The following is a 20,790-nucleotide window of genomic DNA, read 5'->3' as shown; positions in this document are numbered from 1 at the left end:
GTGTGTCTTCGACATATTTTGAGATCAACATTTCTTTGATGTTTTGACTGTAAATTACCAAATACAATGACATAATAATAGTTGTATAGGACAACACCACATATTTTGGTTGTTTTAAAAGAAAGTGGCACATGTGTACTGTCAAATCAAACAACAAAAAAAGGATAAACTGCCGTCGCTGGAGGTCGGTACTGGTCTTTGCTGTTTAAATGTGATCCGAGAGTATAAGTGAAGAAGAAGAAAAGAAGCGCGAGAGGATACTGCCAAATATGGACACAACGCGGGCGTCAGCCAGCTCCCTCTTTAGCTTTGCTAGTAAATGAGGTGAGTGTCGGTGTGCAAAACTATACAAGTTACTCATTCGAAATAACAGGACAACAGTTTTTGCACCTCGAGTAATACCTAAATTACATGTACCAATGAGTTTAGATAACTGTAATAATTTCGCGCTGTTTGTAGCCCACTGAACAACTGGCTAAGTTGTAAGGGGCAAGAGGAGACGGGTTGAGTGAATGCGGGTTGTGTTTATGGGCAGTTTTCAAAGCCTGCTGTTAGATGCTCATGCAAACATTTATTAAATGAGCTACTAGCAGACCCGCTTCTGGCAGGGTTAGGAACTCAGAGAGAATGTCAGTGGAGTTTCCACTGTCACCCCCTCCACCTCCTCCACCCCCACCTCCTTGCGCACCTCCTCCAGCTTCAGCACCAAAGAAGAAACTATACCAGACTATAGCCAGCAGCAGGAGTCCTGTAGAGGGGAATTATACAGAAGCCTGCTTACTGCTCAGCCGCAGGGAAAGCAGGTGAGATTGACCACAAGTAACCCAACCTAAACTCTGGTTTATTCAAGCCTAAATGTTATGTTCTTGTCAAGAATAGATGGATGAATTCTTTGATTATGTGCTCAGTTCATAAACGTAGGTTGATAATAGAACCAAAGTCTGAACTGTATTGTGAAATATGTACAAGTATTTTGAATAACCGCTAACAGAGAAGTTGTTCACATGGAGAAGTGTTGTGTAATGCAGTGTTTCAGTTTCAGGAAGGACCTGCAATGGATACTAGTGAACAAATATGTGCCTTCCCTCATCCAAGATGGTCCACAGTGAGTCACTAACTGTGGTGCCATTATTGTATTATTCAAGTCATAGAAATCTTATTAGGAGTGTGTTTACATTTCAGGTGTGGTTTGGTGGCTTTGTGGATGGCTGCTCACCTCCGGCAGCCACCGCTAAGTTTAAACATGGAGACTGTGATTCAGACGGCAACAAGCAGGGGATACACTACTCAGGGGGAAATGTTTTCAGGTAACAGAAGTGTTTCTACCAAAATGTCCGTGTGGTAGGAAAAAAAACTGGCTCCAATGAACAAGCGTTTTGTTTAAAGATACAGTTTGTTATCAGGCTCGTGGTGAACACTCGTTTTACTGTAATGATTCACTGTTTAGTTTTCACAGTGCAGTATTTTCATGTGTCTTGTTTAAAGTTTGTGGTTTCCCCCTCCCCATGCTTTTCTCAGCCTACAACATGGCCCTGCTGGCAGAAGAGGTTTGTGGCTGTAAGGTCGAACTGCTGTCAGGAGGACTGAGTGGTATTAATGGTACAACCATGGTCACACACCTGTGGGGAGGACAGCCTGTTCTCATCCCGTATCCTGCACCTGAACAAGTCCATCATCAGGGTGTGCTGTGAAGGAAAAGGCTGTATGTTGAGATTACACGCACGATTAATAAAAATAAGCTCATGGTTATCGTTTAAGGTTCCTTGACAGTATGAACAGGTATGATGAGGACTGCAATCATGAGCCATGCCAGCGTGGTGGTCATAGAGCGCACTGGGCTGCTGCTTCAGGTAAGATTGGCCAGAGTTTTGTAAAGGTGTTTTAGAAAAGTTGGACCCACTGTGAAAAGTATGTCTAAAGTTCAGCCAAACTGGTCCTGGAAACTTACTGGTTTCACATAAGTGGTTTAGTTGAATATAGTCCCATTTAAGTTTTGATGATTTCATGTCTTCGGAACACAAGCGTAACCCATCAAGCACACATTAGATCACTTCACAGTAAAGCGAATGTTCACATTGAGACGGCATCTTTAGTCAAAACTAGATGGTGGGGAGTATCGGCTTATAAGCCAAGAGGGTCGTTACAGTCACAAGTGTCACTGGACCCCCCCGGCCAATCGGCATGTCGTTACAGTCATTATCCCCTATGAAATGTCTTAATTTCTGAAAGGGCCAGTTTTGGTCACAGGATCCAAGGTGTGAATGATTGTGAAACTGCCAGGGGCGGAGAGACCATGCTGTATTGTAGGTGCTGGGAAGGCGATACCTGAGACCACCTCCTCTTTTCAAAGATGCTTTTTTCAGTTTAACATAGATGGCTTCCTTGACTTCTCTCTCAAACCATCTGTTTCTCTGTCCAGAATGTGTACATTACTGTCCCTTATCCTTCAGATGTCTTGACCTGAAGAGGTGGCTCTCCTTTGTTGATCCATGTGTTTGTGGAGCTGCTGTCTGGTCTCTCCTACATAGAGGTCCACGCACTCCTCACTGCACTGCATACACAACGCCACTCGGTTTGTGTTTGGGTGTGTTGTCCTTAAGGTGAACCAGTCTCTGTCTGAGGGTGTTCTTGGGTTGGAAGTGTACTGGAATTAAGTTTCTCTGAGACTCCTGCCACATGTGGTCCAGATTTCTTTGTTGATTTGACAGTAACGGCCCTCTCTGCTTATAAGCCGATACTCCCCACCATCTAATTCAGAACTGAAGAAGCCTTTTGGATGAGAGGTTACATTTCTTCAAGGTCCAAGAAGTCCAGTTGCCCTTATTCAAGCTCTTAGGATAACATCCTGTTTTATTAAAGGAAAATAAATCTATTAAAGTTTGACCATCAAATTATTGTGAAAGAGGAATGAAGCTTACGCTTTGGAATAACCAAGTCTGAGTCCTCCTGACCACAATCCAGCAGTAGTTTTTCTTGTTCAAGGACCTAAAGTGAGCATTTCAAGTGATGAAACATACCAACATCCCAGAGTTTAAGCTTTTCTGCACAGAGGAATGGGTTAAAATTCCTCAGAGCTGATGTGCAGAACTGGAAAAGTTACTGGGAATGTTTAGTTATAGTTGACTGAAAGCAAAAGTTAACACACCCACCCACATAAACCTTTCACTGTCCGTTGGGATTTGTGCTGTAGAATAAAGTGGGTAGAGCTCATGACAGGTCTGTCACTCACAACATGAAATTAAGGAATTGAGGCTCATCAGAAAACTAAAATTCTTTCATTTTGTGGTAAGATTGTTACTGGATTGGAACAAACAGCAGCAGCCACCATATGGTTAAAGTGCCATTTGAATATTTCAGATTAGGGTTTACAACTCTCCGTGTTTTTAAATGTAGGAAGCCCCGGATCTTTGAATGAATTCTTTTTAGTGACATTTTAAAGGGGGAAGAAATAGTTAAAAGTTGTTCTCCTTTTTAAATAGCATTGTAAAGCACAGAAACTGTTGTCTTTTAGTAATTTTTTTTCCCTACTTTTTAGATCGTTGTTTTACATTCTAATAACTTCCACTTTGCTTTATGTTTCTCTGAATTTCATCTGTTTTATCCTGATTCTGCCTTGATATTATGTACAGCTCTTTGGTCCACTCTGGTTATTATAAATGAGCTTTATTGATAAATTTGATTCAACTTATCACACAGAAACTCCTGAAATGATCCTGGTGAATCTTTAACATTCAAAAAGTGTCATCATTACCCAGTTGCATGTATTGATTGCAGGTGTTCTCCTGGGTTTGGACCAGGGGAGTTTGAGGAAAGAGCACGCTCAGGCTGATCCCTCTCTGCCCTGGCTCTGCCTCGCCACTGACGGATGCTCCCCGTGTCCCGCCGGCAGCGCGGCACTCAGAGAGGTTTACATCCTGGCTAAGCAGGGCAAAAGCCTGCGCTACCAGCTGTGGAGTCTGGACAGTGTTGCTCAGAGCAACGAGCAGCTGAGGACGATGGACCCTCAGAGAGCTAATGATGGGACTCGGTATGTGGTTCCTGAAGGAGGGGTGGAGGCCGGGCTGGCTGGACAGGTGGTGTTGCTCCACACCAGGACACAAAAGCAGCAACACGACTGACGGTGATCTGGTCAGAAGCTGTATGGAGATCAGCAGTTTGATCTGCTGTGAGGCTTCAGTTTAAACTATTACTGTGCAAAGTAACACATTTGAAGTTGGACGTTTAAATGTGCTGACCTGATTTTACAATGAGTCCACATGAATTAGAGTAATGATGCTGTGTGTGCTTCAAGGATCCTTAGGAGTAAATAATGACAATCTGGGATGGTTTAAGTTCAGTAAATGTCCACGTGGAAATATAAGTTTTATCATTCATGTTTAAAACAGAATGGAAACATTTGAATGTATAAATTAAAAGCTTTATTTCATCATTTGTGTTGTTTTATGGCCTGAGTGTGTGTTTTAAGAGGGAAAAAAAAAAAGTCTTCCTCTCTTCTTTTCAGTTTATTGCAATCCAAGACCAGGATAAAGCAGGGATTTATTAAAAGTTTAAACCACTCTGTCTCGTGTTTTGCAACAGTAAAAACACACTGCCTTTAAAGTACAAAACATAGTTCATATCCAGTTCTCTTGCTTTGAAAGCAGCACCCAGTTCATCACATTACAAATACAGAGAATTTGTGGGAAAGGAATTAATACTTCGTAAACACAAACATTCCTCTACCCTGGTATGTTTACTTTGCAGAGATGAAAAAAAATCTGAATTTTAAATTCCAATTTCATGAAGTTAAATATCTGCAGTACTCCTAAGAGTGAAATAACCTGCACAAACATTCCCCAACAGACATCTGGGAGACTAAAAACTGACTGCCACATCCCAGCACGGGAATGTCATATGCTCATAAGCACTGCCATGATATCGAAGTACAGTATAACAGCGCTGCTCCTCTGTAAACTGAGCGTTGAATGCTAAAATGCGGACCCATACATCTCCAGCTTAGTGTAGCCAAGTGTGGTTTATAGCAATGTATTCACATCTAAAAGTAATTTTCTTGTATTCAGTTTTGAATGATCCTTCTAACCCTTGAGTTACATTCAGATTTTCCAGTTTCATGGGTCACGTGAGGCCTAAAGAGACAGATCAGCTTTATCAGGTAATTCCAGTTTCACTTCACCCTGCACACCACAGCTTTTCTGTAAAAGTCTTGAAAGCAAAAGTGATCAGGAAGAATCAACCACCAAATGAAATTCATGTTGAACTGTAAACCCAGCACTCCACTGCTGCTTCCCGGCTTAAGACGCACAGAGGCACTGTTTGTTTTGTTCAATGGCTTTGTGAGGATATATATAGTGCAACAAATTCCAAAGAGACATGGCTGCTAAGCTTCTTACTGTACATTTAAATGAAGAAAAATATTATATCAGAACAATCTGATCAAGGAAACGGGTTCTAGTAGAAGCGAAACTTTGGGATTAAATTTGAGTCAGTTTGTACTTGGGTGAACTCTTTGAAAGGAGTCCTCTGAACTGGAATGATCTAACAACTCTTGAAAATGCTAGGCACAGAAATTGTACAAACATAGTAAGGAGGTTATCCCAAGGCCAAAAAGAGATTAAATTAGGCTGTATTTACACACCGCGTTAGTGTAACACTTGGTCTGACCAGTGTTTTAGTGTTGTTGTATATTTAAACATCAAAAGTGGTCCATGGCAAAAAAAAAACAACAACAAAAAAAGAAAAACACTTCAATGCTTCTCAAGGATTGTAAAAAAGGATTTCCTCTGGATCAAGTTCATGGTTGAGGAACTGCCGTGTGCGACGCCAACCAACAGAGGGAGGTGTTGAGGACGAAGAAGAGCAATCGTGTCTTTGCAGGAAAAAGTTACTGTCAAAGGTTCACATGTTCAGAGGACTGGATGCTCCAAAAATAAGCCACAGTCCATGTGGCGGCAGACACTTTCGTACATTAAAGTCTTCCTTTCTAAACCTTTTGCTTCAGCTCAGGTCACCCAAAGCTCTACATAACACATTTCATCAACCCTTTAATATTCCATTTTGCAATAGAAATCACACTTTTCTTTTGCTTCCCCATTTACGAAGGTAGGTAGTGGATTAAGACTTTTGGATCACAGCAAGGCTCTTTGAGACAGAGGGAGTGATTTGAAAAGGTGAGTTTGATTCCTTTTTAGTTTGTGTTATCTCTCGTTGTCTCTTCTCCACAAACACATCTTTTCATGCAGTCCTCTGACTTTTGTCCTCCTCTCATGGCGTCTGAGGGACCATACTGCTGAAGATGTCTATGAGGTTGTCCAGTCCCCACAAGTAGCCATCCTCCCTGTTGCCCTCCATCCAAGGAGTCCTGTGGTCCAGGGTCCGAGGGTCCGGCAGGGGAACGGTCTTCCCAAAGTCAATCATCCACACTTTGGCCATCCCAGAGATGTCGTGCACAAACAGAAGAGAGCTGCCAACAACCTGCGATGGACAAACCAGAGTGATGAGCGAGGTCAGGTATGCGAGTGATGCAGTACAAAACCCGATAGGATGAAATGACAAATCTACACCCGGCACAACAGGTTCTTTTGGGACTGTGCATCTCACCTCATGTGTCCTGAAGAAATGTGACTGCTCAAGGACTGACCGCAACTCCTCCAACCGCTGCAGGTAGAGTTTCTGAGAAAAGAAGAAAAACAAGAGAAACGTAGGAAATCAGACCGTGAGAACTGAAACAATAATCTACTTTTTGCTCTTCTTTGAGTCCAAAGCTCCACATTCTTCAACTCGATAGATTTAAGAAATTGATTTTTGAACAGCAAACATGAAGCAACCACCAGCAGCCGGTGAACTTTGATTGCTATAAAGACTGGAAACTGGGGCAACAGCTAGCCTGGCTCTGTTGAAAAGTAACATATCCACTTGGTAACAAAACAACAAATAAGTAACCATAAAAGCTCACCAATTAACATTTGATGAATTCTTTTATATGTACAAAACCTCACACGCTGCATTTGTTGCTCATCAAACTATTTCTATGGTCAGAAACTTGATTTGTCCCTCAGTAAACAAGACAGAAACTGTTCTGGGCAACAAAGGTGTTGGCAGGTGGATTTTGTTAACTTTGGTTAGCTGGGCTATTTGCTTCTTTTGGTTTCCGGTGTTAATACTTCTAGTAGTAGCTTCATATTTACTTTTCAATGAACTCTTGGGAGGAAAACAAGTAGCATTGAACCGGTAACATACCAGAATCTGAGTGTTGCCGCCCACAAAATCCTCCAAGGCCTGCATCACTTGCTCTCTGTGCTTTGTCTTCTTGAAGCTGGTGTTACAAGTTCCATCAGCTTTCTGATGTTCAAAAAAACAAAACAAAAACGCGTAAGATAAGGTACATCGTGTACTTTCCTTTATAATGATATTTTGATTTGCACGAGGACAACAGAGCATAATCATGCTGATACACGTTGCTTTCCATAGACGTGAGAGTGAGAGATGGTGAAAACAACCACAAAACTGGATTTTAATGTTTAAGAGCTTGGCTGCTTACACTTACAAGGATGGAAAACAAAGTCAAAGCAGACGGCCCTAAATACCCACGCTGTGACATCATATATTTTCATTTGTGTTTGCGCAGCATGCAAATAAAAGATTTTCATATTCCGGATATCCAGCCCTGGATTTGTTTTCAACAGAACAAATATTTCCCTTAATGGCTGCATAGCAATACCAAATCTTTTTAAAACTTTGTTTTCCATTTCCAGTCTGGTCTGTGCGGTCTGTCTTCTCTAATATGTAATCACGCCCGCTGACTGGTGTACTGAGCAATGCCAAGAACTACAGTCAGGCATGTAAATAGTGCTGGATGTTCAGGATGACCTCTGACCTTTATGCCTTCAATGCGAAAGCCCAGGGTAGCGGTGGAGCTGAGCGTCTCCCTCCACTGCATGTATCGGGGTTTGAGGACACCCTGCTGAGCCCGTTCCTGTTCTGTGGGGGCCTCGGGCTCCACTGCGACCATCTTGTCATACATGTCCTTCCGCAGACGTGGGCGCTCTCTGGCTTTCATCAGCTCCTCCTCCAAGTATGTCCTGAAATTTAAATATTCATTTTAAATTTTTTGTCTTTAATTCGTTGACTTTATTTCTTCCCCTTTTCCACCATTTTAATTCACTTTTGTCATGTGGATTTCTCATTGAGATGTCATGAATAGTGCAAGTATCTACTTCTTTAAGTCTTACTCCACTGTTCCTGTGAATCTCTTTGTTGTCTCCAAACACAATGACTTTACATACTGATGAAAACTGGGTGGAATGAACTGTGTTATGGAATAAAAGTGTATGAAGGTTCATTTTCAAGGCTCGCCAAATCTTCCAAAAGCACAACATAAACTGCAGTAGTCAGGGTGGTCGTGGGAAATCTTCAGCAAACAAAAACACCACGTTCTAAATTTTACCTGCTGCCCATCTTGCAGTCCATGATGGAAGGCGAGTCAAACTCAGCCAGCAGGTCATCCATCAGGTTATAATCCTGCTCGTCTCGCTTCACTACGCCGTAATATCCAGGCACATAGGGACGCAGCGTGTCCTTCATCAGCTTCTGAAGGCAAAGCTCCTCACACTCGCAGTATCGCTTCAATAGGCGTCCATATTCTCCAGCCTGGAAGTTACCTTTGAGACAAGAGAGTGAGGATTAAAGAAACATTTTGATTTCAGAACTTTCATCTGCTTTGTCTGAGACTTAGATGAGAAGATTGACACATCTGAGCACTAAATATAAGCTGAAGCCAGGATGTCACTACATTGTAGTTTGTGTGCAGATAAAACAGGTGAGGTATAAGTCAGCTTAAGAGGTGCTGTCAGGCAGATTTTGTTACCTTTGGACAGAGCTAGGCTAGCTGCTTCACCCTGTTTTCAGTCTTTGTGATAAGCTAAATCTAACGACTGCTGGTGGTAGATTTATATTGAACAGACAGAATCAATCTTATCTTCCAAATCTTGACAAGAAATACGATATGAACGCATACCTGCATGGCCAGCTAGCTGCACCCATGGGTAACGCTTCTTGAAGGACACGACGAAAGGGGACCAGTGAACCATGGTCTTCAACTTCTGCCAGGACTTATTCTGGAAAAAGAAAAACAAGGAATTCCATCCTCTTGTTAAAAAAAGGATGAGGGTGGCCAAGCAAAACGCAAATCTGAAGCCCCGTCTAATCAGAGTGGAGGCTTTCCCTGCTGCTCCAACAAAGCACTGAGCTAAACGCAGGCCAAAGGAATGATTATTCATTAAAGGAAAACACACCCTGCCGTGTGGGCACACACGTATCAGTAGACATTGGACAAACCCTCCCCTTTAGCCAAGGCCAGGTGCATAACATACATGACAAAGCCCATTCATAAAACATTTACCAAAGGCACCACTGTGGTGTCGTAAAACAGAACCTTACTGTCTGAAAGTGTGTGTGAGTGTGTGCAATGGTTATCTGTGCTGGGAAACACCAAAGCAGGGACAGTGTGCAACAGGAGCTTTGACGCAAGCAGCTTGAGAAGAACTAGACATGGACTGATTAGAACATGCGTGTGTGGAAATCACAGCTAGTTTTGGACAGGAATGTGTGTGTGTGTCACTGTTTGTTACGCCACTGCACAGAAACACCAACATTTAATAGGATGCGTTTACTGTGAATTTGCAAAAAAAAAAAAAGAAAAGAAGAAGGTTGATATGTGCGACGTGTAATTCATGCCGATTAAAAAAGCAAACAGCTTCATGTTAGCAATAAAACGCAGGGACAAGAGGCAGTAATCATAAAGTTTATCTTTTTATGACTCAGTCGCTTGTGTGAATGGCTGTTCCTCTCACCGCTCCCAGCTGCTCTGTTCAAACTATTTCAAACCAAAACAGTCTTAATGCAGAAGACATACAAACACACAGAAAAAGAAAAATGTGAGTCCGTGTTTACCTTAGAGAAAGAAAAAGGCTTTCCTTGAGTTTACGCAGAGCTGCCTTGTAACCCAGAGGTTTGATAAACTATGTTTTCAATCACAAGTAACATGTTTATGTTAGCTGAATAAGATAAATGGTCCTAATGTTAAATTCTTTACTCCAATACTTTTTCAGTCTTGTTCGTTATCGAGGGAAAAGTGTGACGAACTTGAATATTTAGACCAAAAGATAACAGAAATACCTTCAACATTACATCAATCTTTGTCCTTTGAAATAAGATGAAAGAAAACTTTGCTGCCTATAGCCGTTTTGCTCTCATCTGTTCAACCAGTCTGTGCCTCTAATCCATATCCAGATCTTCATCAAGAAGACCTCAATGATCATAAGTTTCAACAACACATTAACCTCTAACGTGACTTCAGACACCTAGGAGCAAAGAACAGTGATGAAACATCGTGTACGTTTCACCAAAAGTGTGACACGGAGGCCAGAATTTGCAACATGACAGAAATTCTTCTTACTTGTGTTGACATGTTTCACTGATCAAACTACATGCCGTACGTCTCACCCGTGCACGAGCTGGCAGGAAAACATATCTGTAAGTTTAGCGGGGACGGTCTGTTGAACAGGCTCCCGACACGTTTAGCGTCGATGTTTTTCCAACGGTGCTCACACATCATTTCTGTCTTTTCTGAACACTGTATCTTTACAAAGCACCTTCTGCGGTTGTGGGTGAAATAACTCAGCCGTTCCTGCATGCATCCTCTTTCTCCTGTAGCAGCAGATGCGCTGTAGTAACAACTGGTGGGAAAATGTCACCTAAAAAGCCTTAACCTTAACCTACAGCAAACAACAACAACTGCACCACCTTCAAAAATCCAGACTGTCAGTGAAGCTGTTCTTTTAAATAACTTCTAACGTCTATTTTGAAATAAACAATCATCTTTCTCCTTAATCTCCCCGAGTATTTATATGTAAAATGTCTGTTCAGTGGATGTTTGACTATGTGCAAATACAAATGAAATATTGTCAGCACATAAGTACTGTTGTGCGTACACGTGAAAAACTGTCATATTCTGACCTCTCCCATCTGCTGCACAACATACTGTTATTACTGTACACTGATGAAAAATAGTACGAAGAACCCCGGAGTCTAAAAACAACCTGCCGAGGTATTATCTGTTTGTATCGTAAATACAGATCATACAGGTACTGGACGGATGGTTTGTATTCACGACTAACCGGCCCATCTTTCACCTCAGTTTCTTTTGATTTGGCTTTTATAAGCAGCATCCGTCCTAACGTGAAGAAGAACTCAGTGACAAATGAAAGTCTCGGCGGGTGACAGGAGAGAAAGGTGAAGCAGACACCCAAGTTGCAGCCTCTACTCTTACACTTCTGTCATCCGTGCGAGGCTCTCCTATTGCTGCATGCTGACAGCTAAACGTGCGAAGCCTGCGAGGTCAAACGTACCTCCTTAATATAAACGGCATTGCCAAAAGCTATTATCAATCTGGAAACGTTTTCAAAGGCTGCTAAAAAAAACATGTTGAGGGTTGACAGTGTTACAAAAAAAAGCCTGGTTGTTTTCATTAAAAGGGAAGAAGCTCTGCTGCCTCACAGCATCTCCATCCCACACACATTTTGAACACTGAGGTCACATTTCACCCCACACAGTCGAACCTTTGCCATCTCCACTTTCTCTTTTATGTAACTCCTGACGTCTAACGCGCAGCCTCATTTCGTACTCTTCGTTTGGAAGCCTGCCTCTGGTTTCCCAAAGCTTTGACATTGAAAATGTGCACTGTCCACACAAATTAGAATCTAATGTCTACGTCCCTCTGCCAGTTTAAGTTGTTTATCCATTGTTTACCTCATGGTTGACATATTTGCACTTTAATTAAGCCAGTGTACATGACACAGACACAACAAACAGACTTTTTCGAAATGCACATTGGACCAGATTAACACACCCAGATCATTAAAATCCCTCCACTCCTGTGCGTGTATACTGGGACAAGAGTGGTGGTCCAGTTTAATGGCCCAAACAAGATGCAACAAGCTCCACTCAATTATACACGTAACAGTGCTGGGTCTGACCTTTGCAGTCATCCTCTCTGAGATTTTGGTGTTGGGATCCCAGTAATGTCACGAGTACTCGTCATGAGTCCCTCTGCTGTTCACCGGACAACAATAACAATCATACATGTGAGAAGTCACACTGACCACAAGAATGTTCCTGCACAATTCTTCCAAAAGCCAATTTCTCGTGAAAAAAAAATGTGTGCAAGGCAAAGAATACACTCATCTGTTTGTTTACTAAGTACACGGCTACACAGGACAAACTGCACTATACAAGCCTGAGAATTATCCTAACGCCTAATCTACTTTCACATCGTCCTTCTAAAGCAGCACATCAGCAAACACATCTCGCAGTAAGAGGTAGCCTGAATACATTTCTGTGCTGCAGCTCTCTGGATCATGATCCAGTTCTTACCTGGGAGACAGAGCAATAATGGAGGAGGAGGCAGGCGCTGACACAGGCGCAAACGACCCCAGAGACGAAGCGTGAGCGCAGCCAGCACAAAAAACTCTGCACCATCAGCACAGGGTCTCCCCAGTCAAGCACTACTTGGGATGTGTGCTACCAAGCTGGGCTAAACGGTCCTAGCGTTCATTTAAAACCCCATTAACCAGAGTTCACTCTTAGCTTCTTGCTAATGTGGTGTCTTGTTCCATTTAAATAGCTCCAGTCAGCCTGAGAACCGTTGCTGGATAATCTTACGCTCATAGAAGCTCACAGCGACTCCTTCACTACCACGCCTTTGTCACTGCAATTAACAATTTCTCCTGTTTCAACATTTTCACACTCCTCCCTTCCCTTTCTCAATACTTTATATCTTTGTAGCTGTCATCGCGTCTATCCACCTACCTACCGACAGCTGCCCCTTTTCTCTTTCTCTCTGCCTGCTTGAACTAGTCCCATTTTCTTTTACTTCCACCACCAAATCATTCATCCTGTTCCCCCAAAGCTGCAACTCACACAATGACTCGTCTTCTTCTTCTCTCAGTGTTGCCCTTCTTCTCCTCCGTCCTGTCCTCAAATACCCACAGGGCCTGTGCTGAGCCCCATGCCGAGCCAATCTCCTGACAGATTCATTACCAACATGGCAGCATGGGGGTAGGGACTACAGGCCTCGCCATACCCTCCCAGTGCTCTCCTTTTGTCTGCATGACAAGTTCTTCAGTAACATACAGAGGTGTGTGTTCAGAGACTGAGAAGAACCTGTCAGACAACTACCGTCAGCTACAGGAGTGACAACATGTGCATACACTGAGGGTGTTTCCAGGTAGAGTTTAAGCTCTTTTCTCAAAACTACTTTATATAAACCACATCCCTTTCCCCTTTTCTGAAGTCCTCATTCTTCAAGCTGCTCAGTTGTGTTGGTTGCTGAATGTACAGAAGAAGGCAAAGCTTTCAAACTGCTATCAATCATACATGAAGCAGTGACATTTATGAATTTGACACTATTTTCTCTCATCTCGGTGCCTCTTCTCTGTCTTATCAATGCGATCTACCATGGAACGTGTCGGATAACATGCACTAATTCATCTAAAATCCAGCTTCAGTTTTGATAATCCAGTATTCATTTATGATCATTCATCAGTTCTCCTGGTGGGACAATCCTGCTGCTTCTCATTTTAGTATCACCGTCAACTGAATATTCACAGGCTCTTGTTTTGAGCTCTGAAACATGCTATGACACCAATGACTTTCACCATTTTCAACCTACATTAGAAATGAAATAATTAGCAAATAAGCATTCACAATATATATATATATATATATCTCATAATTTACTTCTCAGCTTAGAGGAAAAAATGTGTTTTCAGCTTGCATGATGAGTATTTTATGTTGTAAAGTGGGTTTTAAATTGTTTACAACATAAGTTTATCCATGAATGATCATTTCAGTTTTGTTTTTTTCATTACATTCATCAAATGGTGCGTTATAATCTTACAAAGTTAAGCAAACAGTGCGTAACATGTTAAACATTAAAGATTAAACTCACTTAAAAAGTACAAACACTACCATATATATTGGTATAACGTTCACAGTCATAGCTGATATACATTAGAATAATCTCTACATTTGAAAGGACAACAAACATGTACTTAATATGTTTTTATAACTTTGCTGCATGGATTATGTGTTTAAGCTGCCGTGGGAGTCATATGGGGGTTGGACAACAAGTCTGCAATTGTGGCTCATGAGTGAATAAGCATGCATAAATAAGAATAATCACCCTATGTAGGCTACATGTTCCAAGTTTCAATGCATCATTTTCCCTGTGCTCTGTCTTTTGTCAGCTTAGCCTGATTTTCCTTTTGTTTTCTGTTCCACAGCAAAGTATGTCTCATGCTGTGTCAGAGGAAAATATCATATTTTAGAAAAGGCCAAAAGAAGGGACTGGAACAATCTGATAGTGACAAACAATAGTAGGTTGGACTGAACAGACATACGTAGGAATTGACATCTAATAGCATTCAAATGTCAGGGACAGAGCAGATACTATCCACGAGAGTGAGAACAAGACAAGGAGAGAAAAAAAGTACCATATAAGGCAAAGATGTTGCTTAGCAACCGGCTCTGCCTTCAGCCCAATTTTCCATGACACACTCAACTCTGAATGGAAGACGGCATAGCTGCGAGTGCGTGTGCTCATGTGTGAGCGAGTATCTCCTCACGTCACAAAGCCAACAAAATGTAGATGTACGGTTTTGTCTGGTAACTGACAGTAAATCCGCGGCCGTTTAAAGCCGATAAAGTAAACGCACACCCTCATTCTACCAATTACAACGAACAACGGAGCGGTAACTTGGCTGCGAGGGAACAAAACGTGCCCATTAAAAGCAGCTCTTATCAGAAACCACAGGTCAGCGTCATCCTGTTTGTTACAACAGCTCAAGTGCAACTCCTTAGGTTGCTCATTTCCTGGCTGGAAATGACACTCTCCAACCGAGCTGCTAATTCAAGAGGTCAATATTGTAACTGACAGTGAATGTTTGCCATGTGAAGAAATGTGTATTTCTACATTGTACTCCCAATGACTTAACTAGAATTTCTCAACTCGGTAGGCTGAGTGAAGCTTAGACTTTACTTCAACTGTTGTGATCACAGATGAAAGGAGCACAACTCGCTTTTCAAAGTACAGATTTGTAGTAAGCTGCAGTAAAAGTAATAATTTGAAGATGATATGTTATATATGTTAAATTTATGAAACTATACAGTCAATAACAACAGGAAGACTATTCAAAGTAAAATATGGGAGTACGTGAAGAGCAATGGCTAAAAATGTGACTCTAAACCTTCACCAAGATCTGTTGGGCAATAACATGAAGGGCAGAATCTGATCAACGTATTTCAGCTGGACAAAGAAAGATGGATGAACATATGGAGGCTAATGCTTGATTTTGGTTCATTAATGTTTAATCTACACATTGTGCTCTTTATTAGTTGACCTATAATGCATCGGAGAAGATAAAATAAAAAGCTTAGAAATTGAAAAGCAGCCTTCACGGTCCACAAAACTAACTGAGGAAAAATAACTGAAGGCTGAAACTTTTAAAAAACATGCGAGCGGGACTTCTGTGCTCCGCAGCATGGATAACAAAGTGAAGCCACACGTCTTACAGCATTAGTGCGTACTGACGTAACCCCGACAGAAAACCTGGATATTCAGGATGGACACGCTGCCGAGAAAAAAAAAACAGTAAAGATACTATACCGGCAGGCCATCATCAGTTGAGACATCCTGTTTTTATAAACATTCCAAGCACATCTAGTCAACAGTGCATCGCTGAATCACAACTTCCCACCAAGGCACTTTAAACTCCACCGCATGTCTGGAGGAGAGGCAACATCCAGCCTCTAAGGTGTCACACTAACTTTGATAGCATCTGTAAAGTCTATTTACGGTTCAAGATTGCAGCTGTAATCAAAAGACAAGGAAAAAGAAAAATCCCAAATGTTCTCAAATAGTGTCTAAATGGCCTAATGGCTGAGCCCATCAAAGTCGATGTGAGCTCATCTGATCATGAGGTGGAGTAAGCCGAACAAGCCAGTTTGTCTCCTTTGATTTAATTGTGTTAGTCATCTGTCTTTACCAAGGGCGGCGTGGGGCAAGAGGTGAAATCTTTCAACCTCGTCTGTAGCTGTCATTGTTTCCTAAATTTGTCACGAAAAATCCACCTGCACCGGACGTGGGGTGACACTTTATTTCTTCTCATCTGCAGTGCTGCTCTGTCCCGTCCTGGGACTCACAGATCTGACCCTGACATGGACTGTTTGCACATCACCGAGAGGGACAGACGCAACTGTTGCTGTGCTGCGTTTGTTGGGGCATGCTGTCCAAATGTGTGAAGTAAATATGGAAACACATGAACTTGTGCCCCAATGTTTGAGAGTTACCCAAAGACAGTCATGAAGAAAGTTGTCTGATTGGAAGAGAGTGAACCTGCACCTCTTCTGTGCTGGAACAGCCAGAAGCACAAACTTTAACTATGTAATGGTGTGTGGTAAATTGCGCAATATAGACAGCGTTTTTGTTTTATTTTCTGTGAAGAATACAGCTGAGAACTTTCCAGTTAAGGTAGATGAAACTATTCTAATCTTTTGTTTTACTGTGACTGTGAATAACTGGTTTGCAAAGGTTTTTGTAGATATGGGATAAGTATAAATACACTCACCACTGTGCCATCATCCGGGCTGCAGAGAGACCGGGTCGGGGACAGACTGGACTCAATGTCGCTGCCGGTGTAGTCGTCCTCGGACTCCTCGAAGGACGAGGCTGAGGACAGGCCGATGGATGAGCAGTTTGACAGCTTCCTCGGGGAGCGCATCAGAGCTGGGGACCCTCCGCAGCCGCTGTCCGAGCAGGGAGACTCGTCATCCGGGTGAGGTTCAAGACACGAGCCGGTACCGAGCTCTGTTTGGACCGTCAGCGGGACCGGTGACTCTTGGGAGGGGCTCGGGCTGGGGTCTCTTGTTATGATTAGTTTCGGTATAGTCCCTGGAAAACTCTGGCCACCCGGGAGGCCCCGACGGGTCTGATCAGAGTCCTTTCGGCTCTCAGTTTCAGCCGGAAAACAGTTTTGGTCACCGGGCGCTTTCGGTGAACAAGTAACTGTGGCACAGTCACTTTTTGTCATCGTAGCCTCAACGTGATCGCCCGTTATCGACGGTGCACCAACCAAATGTTGATCCGGGGGATAGCTGGACAAAGTCCGTTCAGTGTCCGGGTCAGAGGTGAGAAGCGGGGCTGAACTCAGATTAGTGCCAGTCGACACCCTAACCTCAGACACAATGCGATCTTGGTCGTTCCCCCCCAGTGGCAGGTCTTCCATGTCCCTCGTTGGGGGATCCCAGGCATTGTCCTCTCCCTCGGGTCTCTGCTCCTCGCAGCCCGCGCTGGTACATTCACCGCTCCGTGTTTCCGAGCCTGGCGCATCAGACGGGTCGGTCGGTGCCTCTCGGTTCACGGCTTGCTGGATACGTTCGGCATCATCAACTAGGCCGGATGAGGTCTCAAAACAACCCCGGACCTCTCGGTGCTCCCCAGCCGCCGACACAACCTCGTCCCTCGGCAACTTTCCTACTCGGTGGCCGCCGCGCGTTGCTGGATCCGCGGCTGCGTTTCCGCAACCTAAATCCGCTTCAGTTTGACTGGGGTCTCGTTTTCTCCTTCCTAGACATGACAACACTTTATTTTTCATCGGATTCCTGTTCAGCTGCTCTCTCCGCGGTTTCTTTTCTCTCCTAAATCGGCGAATACGGAGTCGATGACCTGTCTCGTTGGCTTTCCATTTAGCTCTGCATGGGGTGGTGCTGTGCGACAGATCAGAGCGAGTTTGGCCCATCCTGCATGCCGTAGTAGTAGAAGCCGTGACCCAGACACACCTTCAGTGAGTGATTAAAAAGATAAATAAAGCACTTGGATTACGACCTCTGCCATGTACAGTAAACCGTTAGTCACCAGCTTCATGCATTAAACTTGGGAAATCTTAAATGACTCCATCCCTTTTCCTCCACGCTGGGATTGCTCGAATCTGTGAGAAGAAGCGGACAATGAATAATTTAGTATTTTTTTACCTTAAACTACACTAATCACAGTGATAATAAGCCACAGAACTTGGTACAAAAATGCCAAAAGACATAACTAATTCAGATTTATTTGCCCAACAGCACCTTTCAGGACAAAAAAAATTCCAGATTCAATTAATCTGCAGCCCCAGATTGGATTCAATGGAAAATATGGCAGCAGGGATCATTTGAATATTACAACAACAACAACAAATAGCAAAGTGTAAATAACTTTAAGATTTCACAGGGTTTAGGCCTGATTTTAGTGTACTGCTGCCCTCGTGTGTCTGGACACTATGCAGGTAGGTGCAGCTAGACGGGTGGTTGTCTTTTTTTACAGTGTTTTATGAAAAAGGCCAAAGATCAACATAACAGGGAGCAGATTAAACAATCCTTAAATTCACAGATTGATCAGTCAAGAAGAGATCTGTTCTACAGTGAACAAGATGTCTTAAAGTCCCACCATTTTGTAGAAAAAGCTAAGACACTGAGGTCTGACTACATCATTGAATCATCATCCAGTGCAAAGTGCATCTATGAACGGCTAATCTAGGTCAATCCTATTTCCACCACATTACTTGCTTGAATCAAACTAAGAACCACCTCAGGCAGTGCATCCTGCATTACGCTTTCAAACAACACACATAGAGCTGATTTTGGTTAAGCAGCACGCTGAGCTATGTTCTGCTAGCGACTCACCGAATGGGAGTCGGCTCCGGCCCACTGATGGTTGCTAAATTCAGTCGGGTTTTGGGTGTGTGGCCTGGGACACTTAGTCATATTTCTGCTGACTGTAGATATAATATGATGATCTGAATTATGAAATGCTACAGACGCTGCCTTGCTCAGCCTCAGCACCTGGACTTAGGTCAGTGCGTCAGGCTGAATATGGGCAGACAGTCAAACTAAAACATATCCACTGGCCGGACAGTTTTGAGCTTTTTTGCCAACCTGGGAGACATTTTCCTCGATTAAGGAGCTTAGTTATGCGACTTGATTTGCTTTCAAGCAGTAAAATCCTTCTTTATTTATTCAGTATCACTCCAGAAAAACCAATTGTTAATCTCAGCACAAAAATAAAATGTTCAACATGTGCATTTCAAAACAATGCATATCTAAACAGCATGCGAGTTTCAACTTTGGATTTCTAATAGTTAAATGAAAAATCAGACCGTATTGCTCGACCCACAGCCAATCACAAGCTAATATCTTTTGTAAAGACAATAAATTTCATACCTCTGACCAAAAAAGAAAAATGGTAGACAAATTTCACTGCATTCTGGTGGTGAAGAGCGACTAAATATCATTCAGTGTCGAAGCCATGACAGAGCTGGAGTCACTCTGCTGTCAGGAGGAAATCTCAAAGAAAGGAAATGAGACAGGAAGCGTAACAATGGAAACAACAGCTCATAGTGAACCACTCAGAAACACACAGTCAAGAGCATGCTTGTGCAATTATCAAAATCCTTAATAATCTCACATGATGACTTCCACCTCCTGGTTGTTCCAGAGGTCACCAACAAGTGGATGCAAGTACCGACACCCGAGAGCAACTCTCTTCATAATTTTTAGGACCAAGACCTTGAATCGTCAGCGTTCTTCTCCTGCTTTGGACATGCCACCCATGCGTGATGTTTGTTCTTCAAGGAAAAAAAACTGGGCTGACGTTGCATTGTGTCGCATGTCTTGTATCTGTTTTACTCCTGAAGCTTCAGGAAATTCTTCTGCTTAAAACAGTGGGCTCTTCTAAGTTTTCCTCGAGCACGGGTTGTCTTGCTCATTAGATTTCCATCAAAACAGTGGAGTGAATGACCAATAAGTCTGACATGGAGTGTATGTACTCATACCCATCCGCTCCCACCACAACAATGACACATACATTATGGGAAGTTGGTTATTTCAAACCAAGCTTATATGAAACACTAAAAACGATCCAATATGTCAGAGCCAGTAAAGGGAAGTTAGGCTACATTCACCAACCACCACTGTTATTATCATCACTTATCTGTTCTCTTGTCATCTGTTTAATCAGGAGGCCACAATGGAAAATACAACCACCTCTCATTATGGGAGGGTTTATTTAGTGACAAATCTGTTTAAAGAACATTTACCGCTTTACAAAATGCTACCCTGATGATTTCAAAGTGCCTCTGTGAAGCATTTTTAATCAAGACTGACAAGAAACTGGGCAAAAGTCGTGAAATAGTCCCAGTTTTGTTGTCATAAAACATGAAAAAAAAAAGTTTTTTTCTGGCATTTAACGCGAGGAAACGCTTTTGGCCACGCGAACAGCCTAACTAAACTAAAAGACGATATTTACACACAAGACAAGAGGAAATTTCTCCCAAACTCACCCGACAGATCCTCATTTGTTGTGGCCGCGGAGCAGCTGTTAAAGTGATGTTGGAGGTTTAATGTTACCGGCTGGGAAGAAGATGCGTGTCTTCTCTATTCTCTGTTCAGCGAGTCAGAGTGAAATGCTGATGTGTGTAGTAACACTTGTAAAAGAGGAAACGTTCGGGGAAACAGGGGCAGGTCTAACAAACACTTACAGGCTGGTTGAGGTTGCTTCAAGCGACACCTGCAGTCACCGAGGCTGTCGCAGCGGATAGTAACAGAAGCTAACAAGGTAACGGACTGAAATACAGCTAAGCTACACGGTAAAACCCAAAAATTATACTGATATACTGTATAATATTTCTAATAAAACAAAAA

The 20,790-nt window shown here is 42.7% G+C and overlaps 2 protein-coding genes across 6 annotated transcripts; one reads left to right on the top strand and one right to left on the bottom strand.

The window, feature by feature from the left end:
• Window positions 1-19: 19 nt before the first annotated feature.
• On the top strand, window positions 20-4,429 carry actmap (actin maturation protease). Of its 4 annotated transcripts, none has more exons than XM_075473364.1 (6): window positions 21-803; window positions 1,037-1,105; window positions 1,183-1,307; window positions 1,519-1,648; window positions 1,780-1,850; window positions 3,775-4,429. In XM_075473364.1, exons 1-6 carry the CDS (start codon window positions 628-630, stop codon window positions 4,116-4,118), a joined length of 915 nt encoding a protein of 304 aa, XP_075329479.1. In that variant the 5' UTR covers window positions 21-627; the 3' UTR covers window positions 4,119-4,429. The 4 variants fall into 4 exon arrangements, with proteins under 4 accessions (XP_075329480.1, XP_075329479.1, XP_075329482.1 ...); XM_075473366.1 differs by having other exon boundaries at window positions 22-324; XM_075473365.1 differs by lacking the exon at window positions 1,037-1,105 and having other exon boundaries at window positions 20-803.
• itpkcb (inositol-trisphosphate 3-kinase Cb) lies at window positions 4,396-20,551 on the bottom strand. 2 transcript variants are annotated; one of them, XM_075473360.1, is made up of 8 exons: window positions 20,430-20,551; window positions 16,683-18,041; window positions 9,014-9,113; window positions 8,444-8,657; window positions 7,874-8,078; window positions 7,237-7,338; window positions 6,598-6,669; window positions 4,396-6,471 (listed from the first exon to the last, which is right to left on the bottom strand). In XM_075473360.1, the coding sequence occupies exons 2-8, from the start codon at window positions 17,850-17,852 to the stop codon at window positions 6,262-6,264; spliced, it is 2,073 nt and encodes a 690-aa protein (XP_075329475.1). In that variant the 5' UTR covers window positions 17,853-18,041; window positions 20,430-20,551; the 3' UTR covers window positions 4,396-6,261. The 2 variants fall into 2 exon arrangements, with proteins under 2 accessions (XP_075329475.1, XP_075329476.1); XM_075473361.1 differs by having other exon boundaries at window positions 16,683-17,892.
• Between the last annotated feature and the right edge of the window lie 239 nt (window positions 20,552-20,790).

This window comes from Odontesthes bonariensis, chromosome 9 (genome assembly GCF_027942865.1).
Source record: "Odontesthes bonariensis isolate fOdoBon6 chromosome 9, fOdoBon6.hap1, whole genome shotgun sequence".
Taxonomy (NCBI): Eukaryota; Metazoa; Chordata; class Actinopteri; order Atheriniformes; family Atherinopsidae; genus Odontesthes; species Odontesthes bonariensis.
This window is presented reverse-complemented; position numbering and strand designations above follow the sequence as displayed.

Bases quoted from the DNA above. Each gene is read 5' to 3' on its own strand.
- actmap (XM_075473364.1), top strand. From the start codon at position 628: ATGTCAGTGGAGTTTCCACTGTCACCCCCTCCACCTCCTCCACCCCCA. The intron at 1,308-1,518 runs GTAACAGAAGTG...TGCTTTTCTCAG, and splicing joins TCAGGGGGAAATGTTTTCAG to CCTACAACATGGCCCTGCTG. The intron at 1,649-1,779 runs GTATCCTGCACC...CAGTATGAACAG, and splicing joins GGACAGCCTGTTCTCATCCC to GTATGATGAGGACTGCAATC.
- itpkcb (XM_075473360.1), bottom strand. From the start codon at position 17,852: ATGGGCCAAACTCGCTCTGATCTGTCGCACAGCACCACCCCATGCAGA. The intron at 7,339-7,873 runs GTCAGAGGTCAT...TTTGAACATCAG, and splicing joins TTCGCATTGAAGGCATAAAG to AAAGCTGATGGAACTTGTAA. The intron at 6,472-6,597 runs GTGAGATGCACA...TGTCCATCGCAG, and splicing joins ATTTCTTCAGGACACATGAG to GTTGTTGGCAGCTCTCTTCT.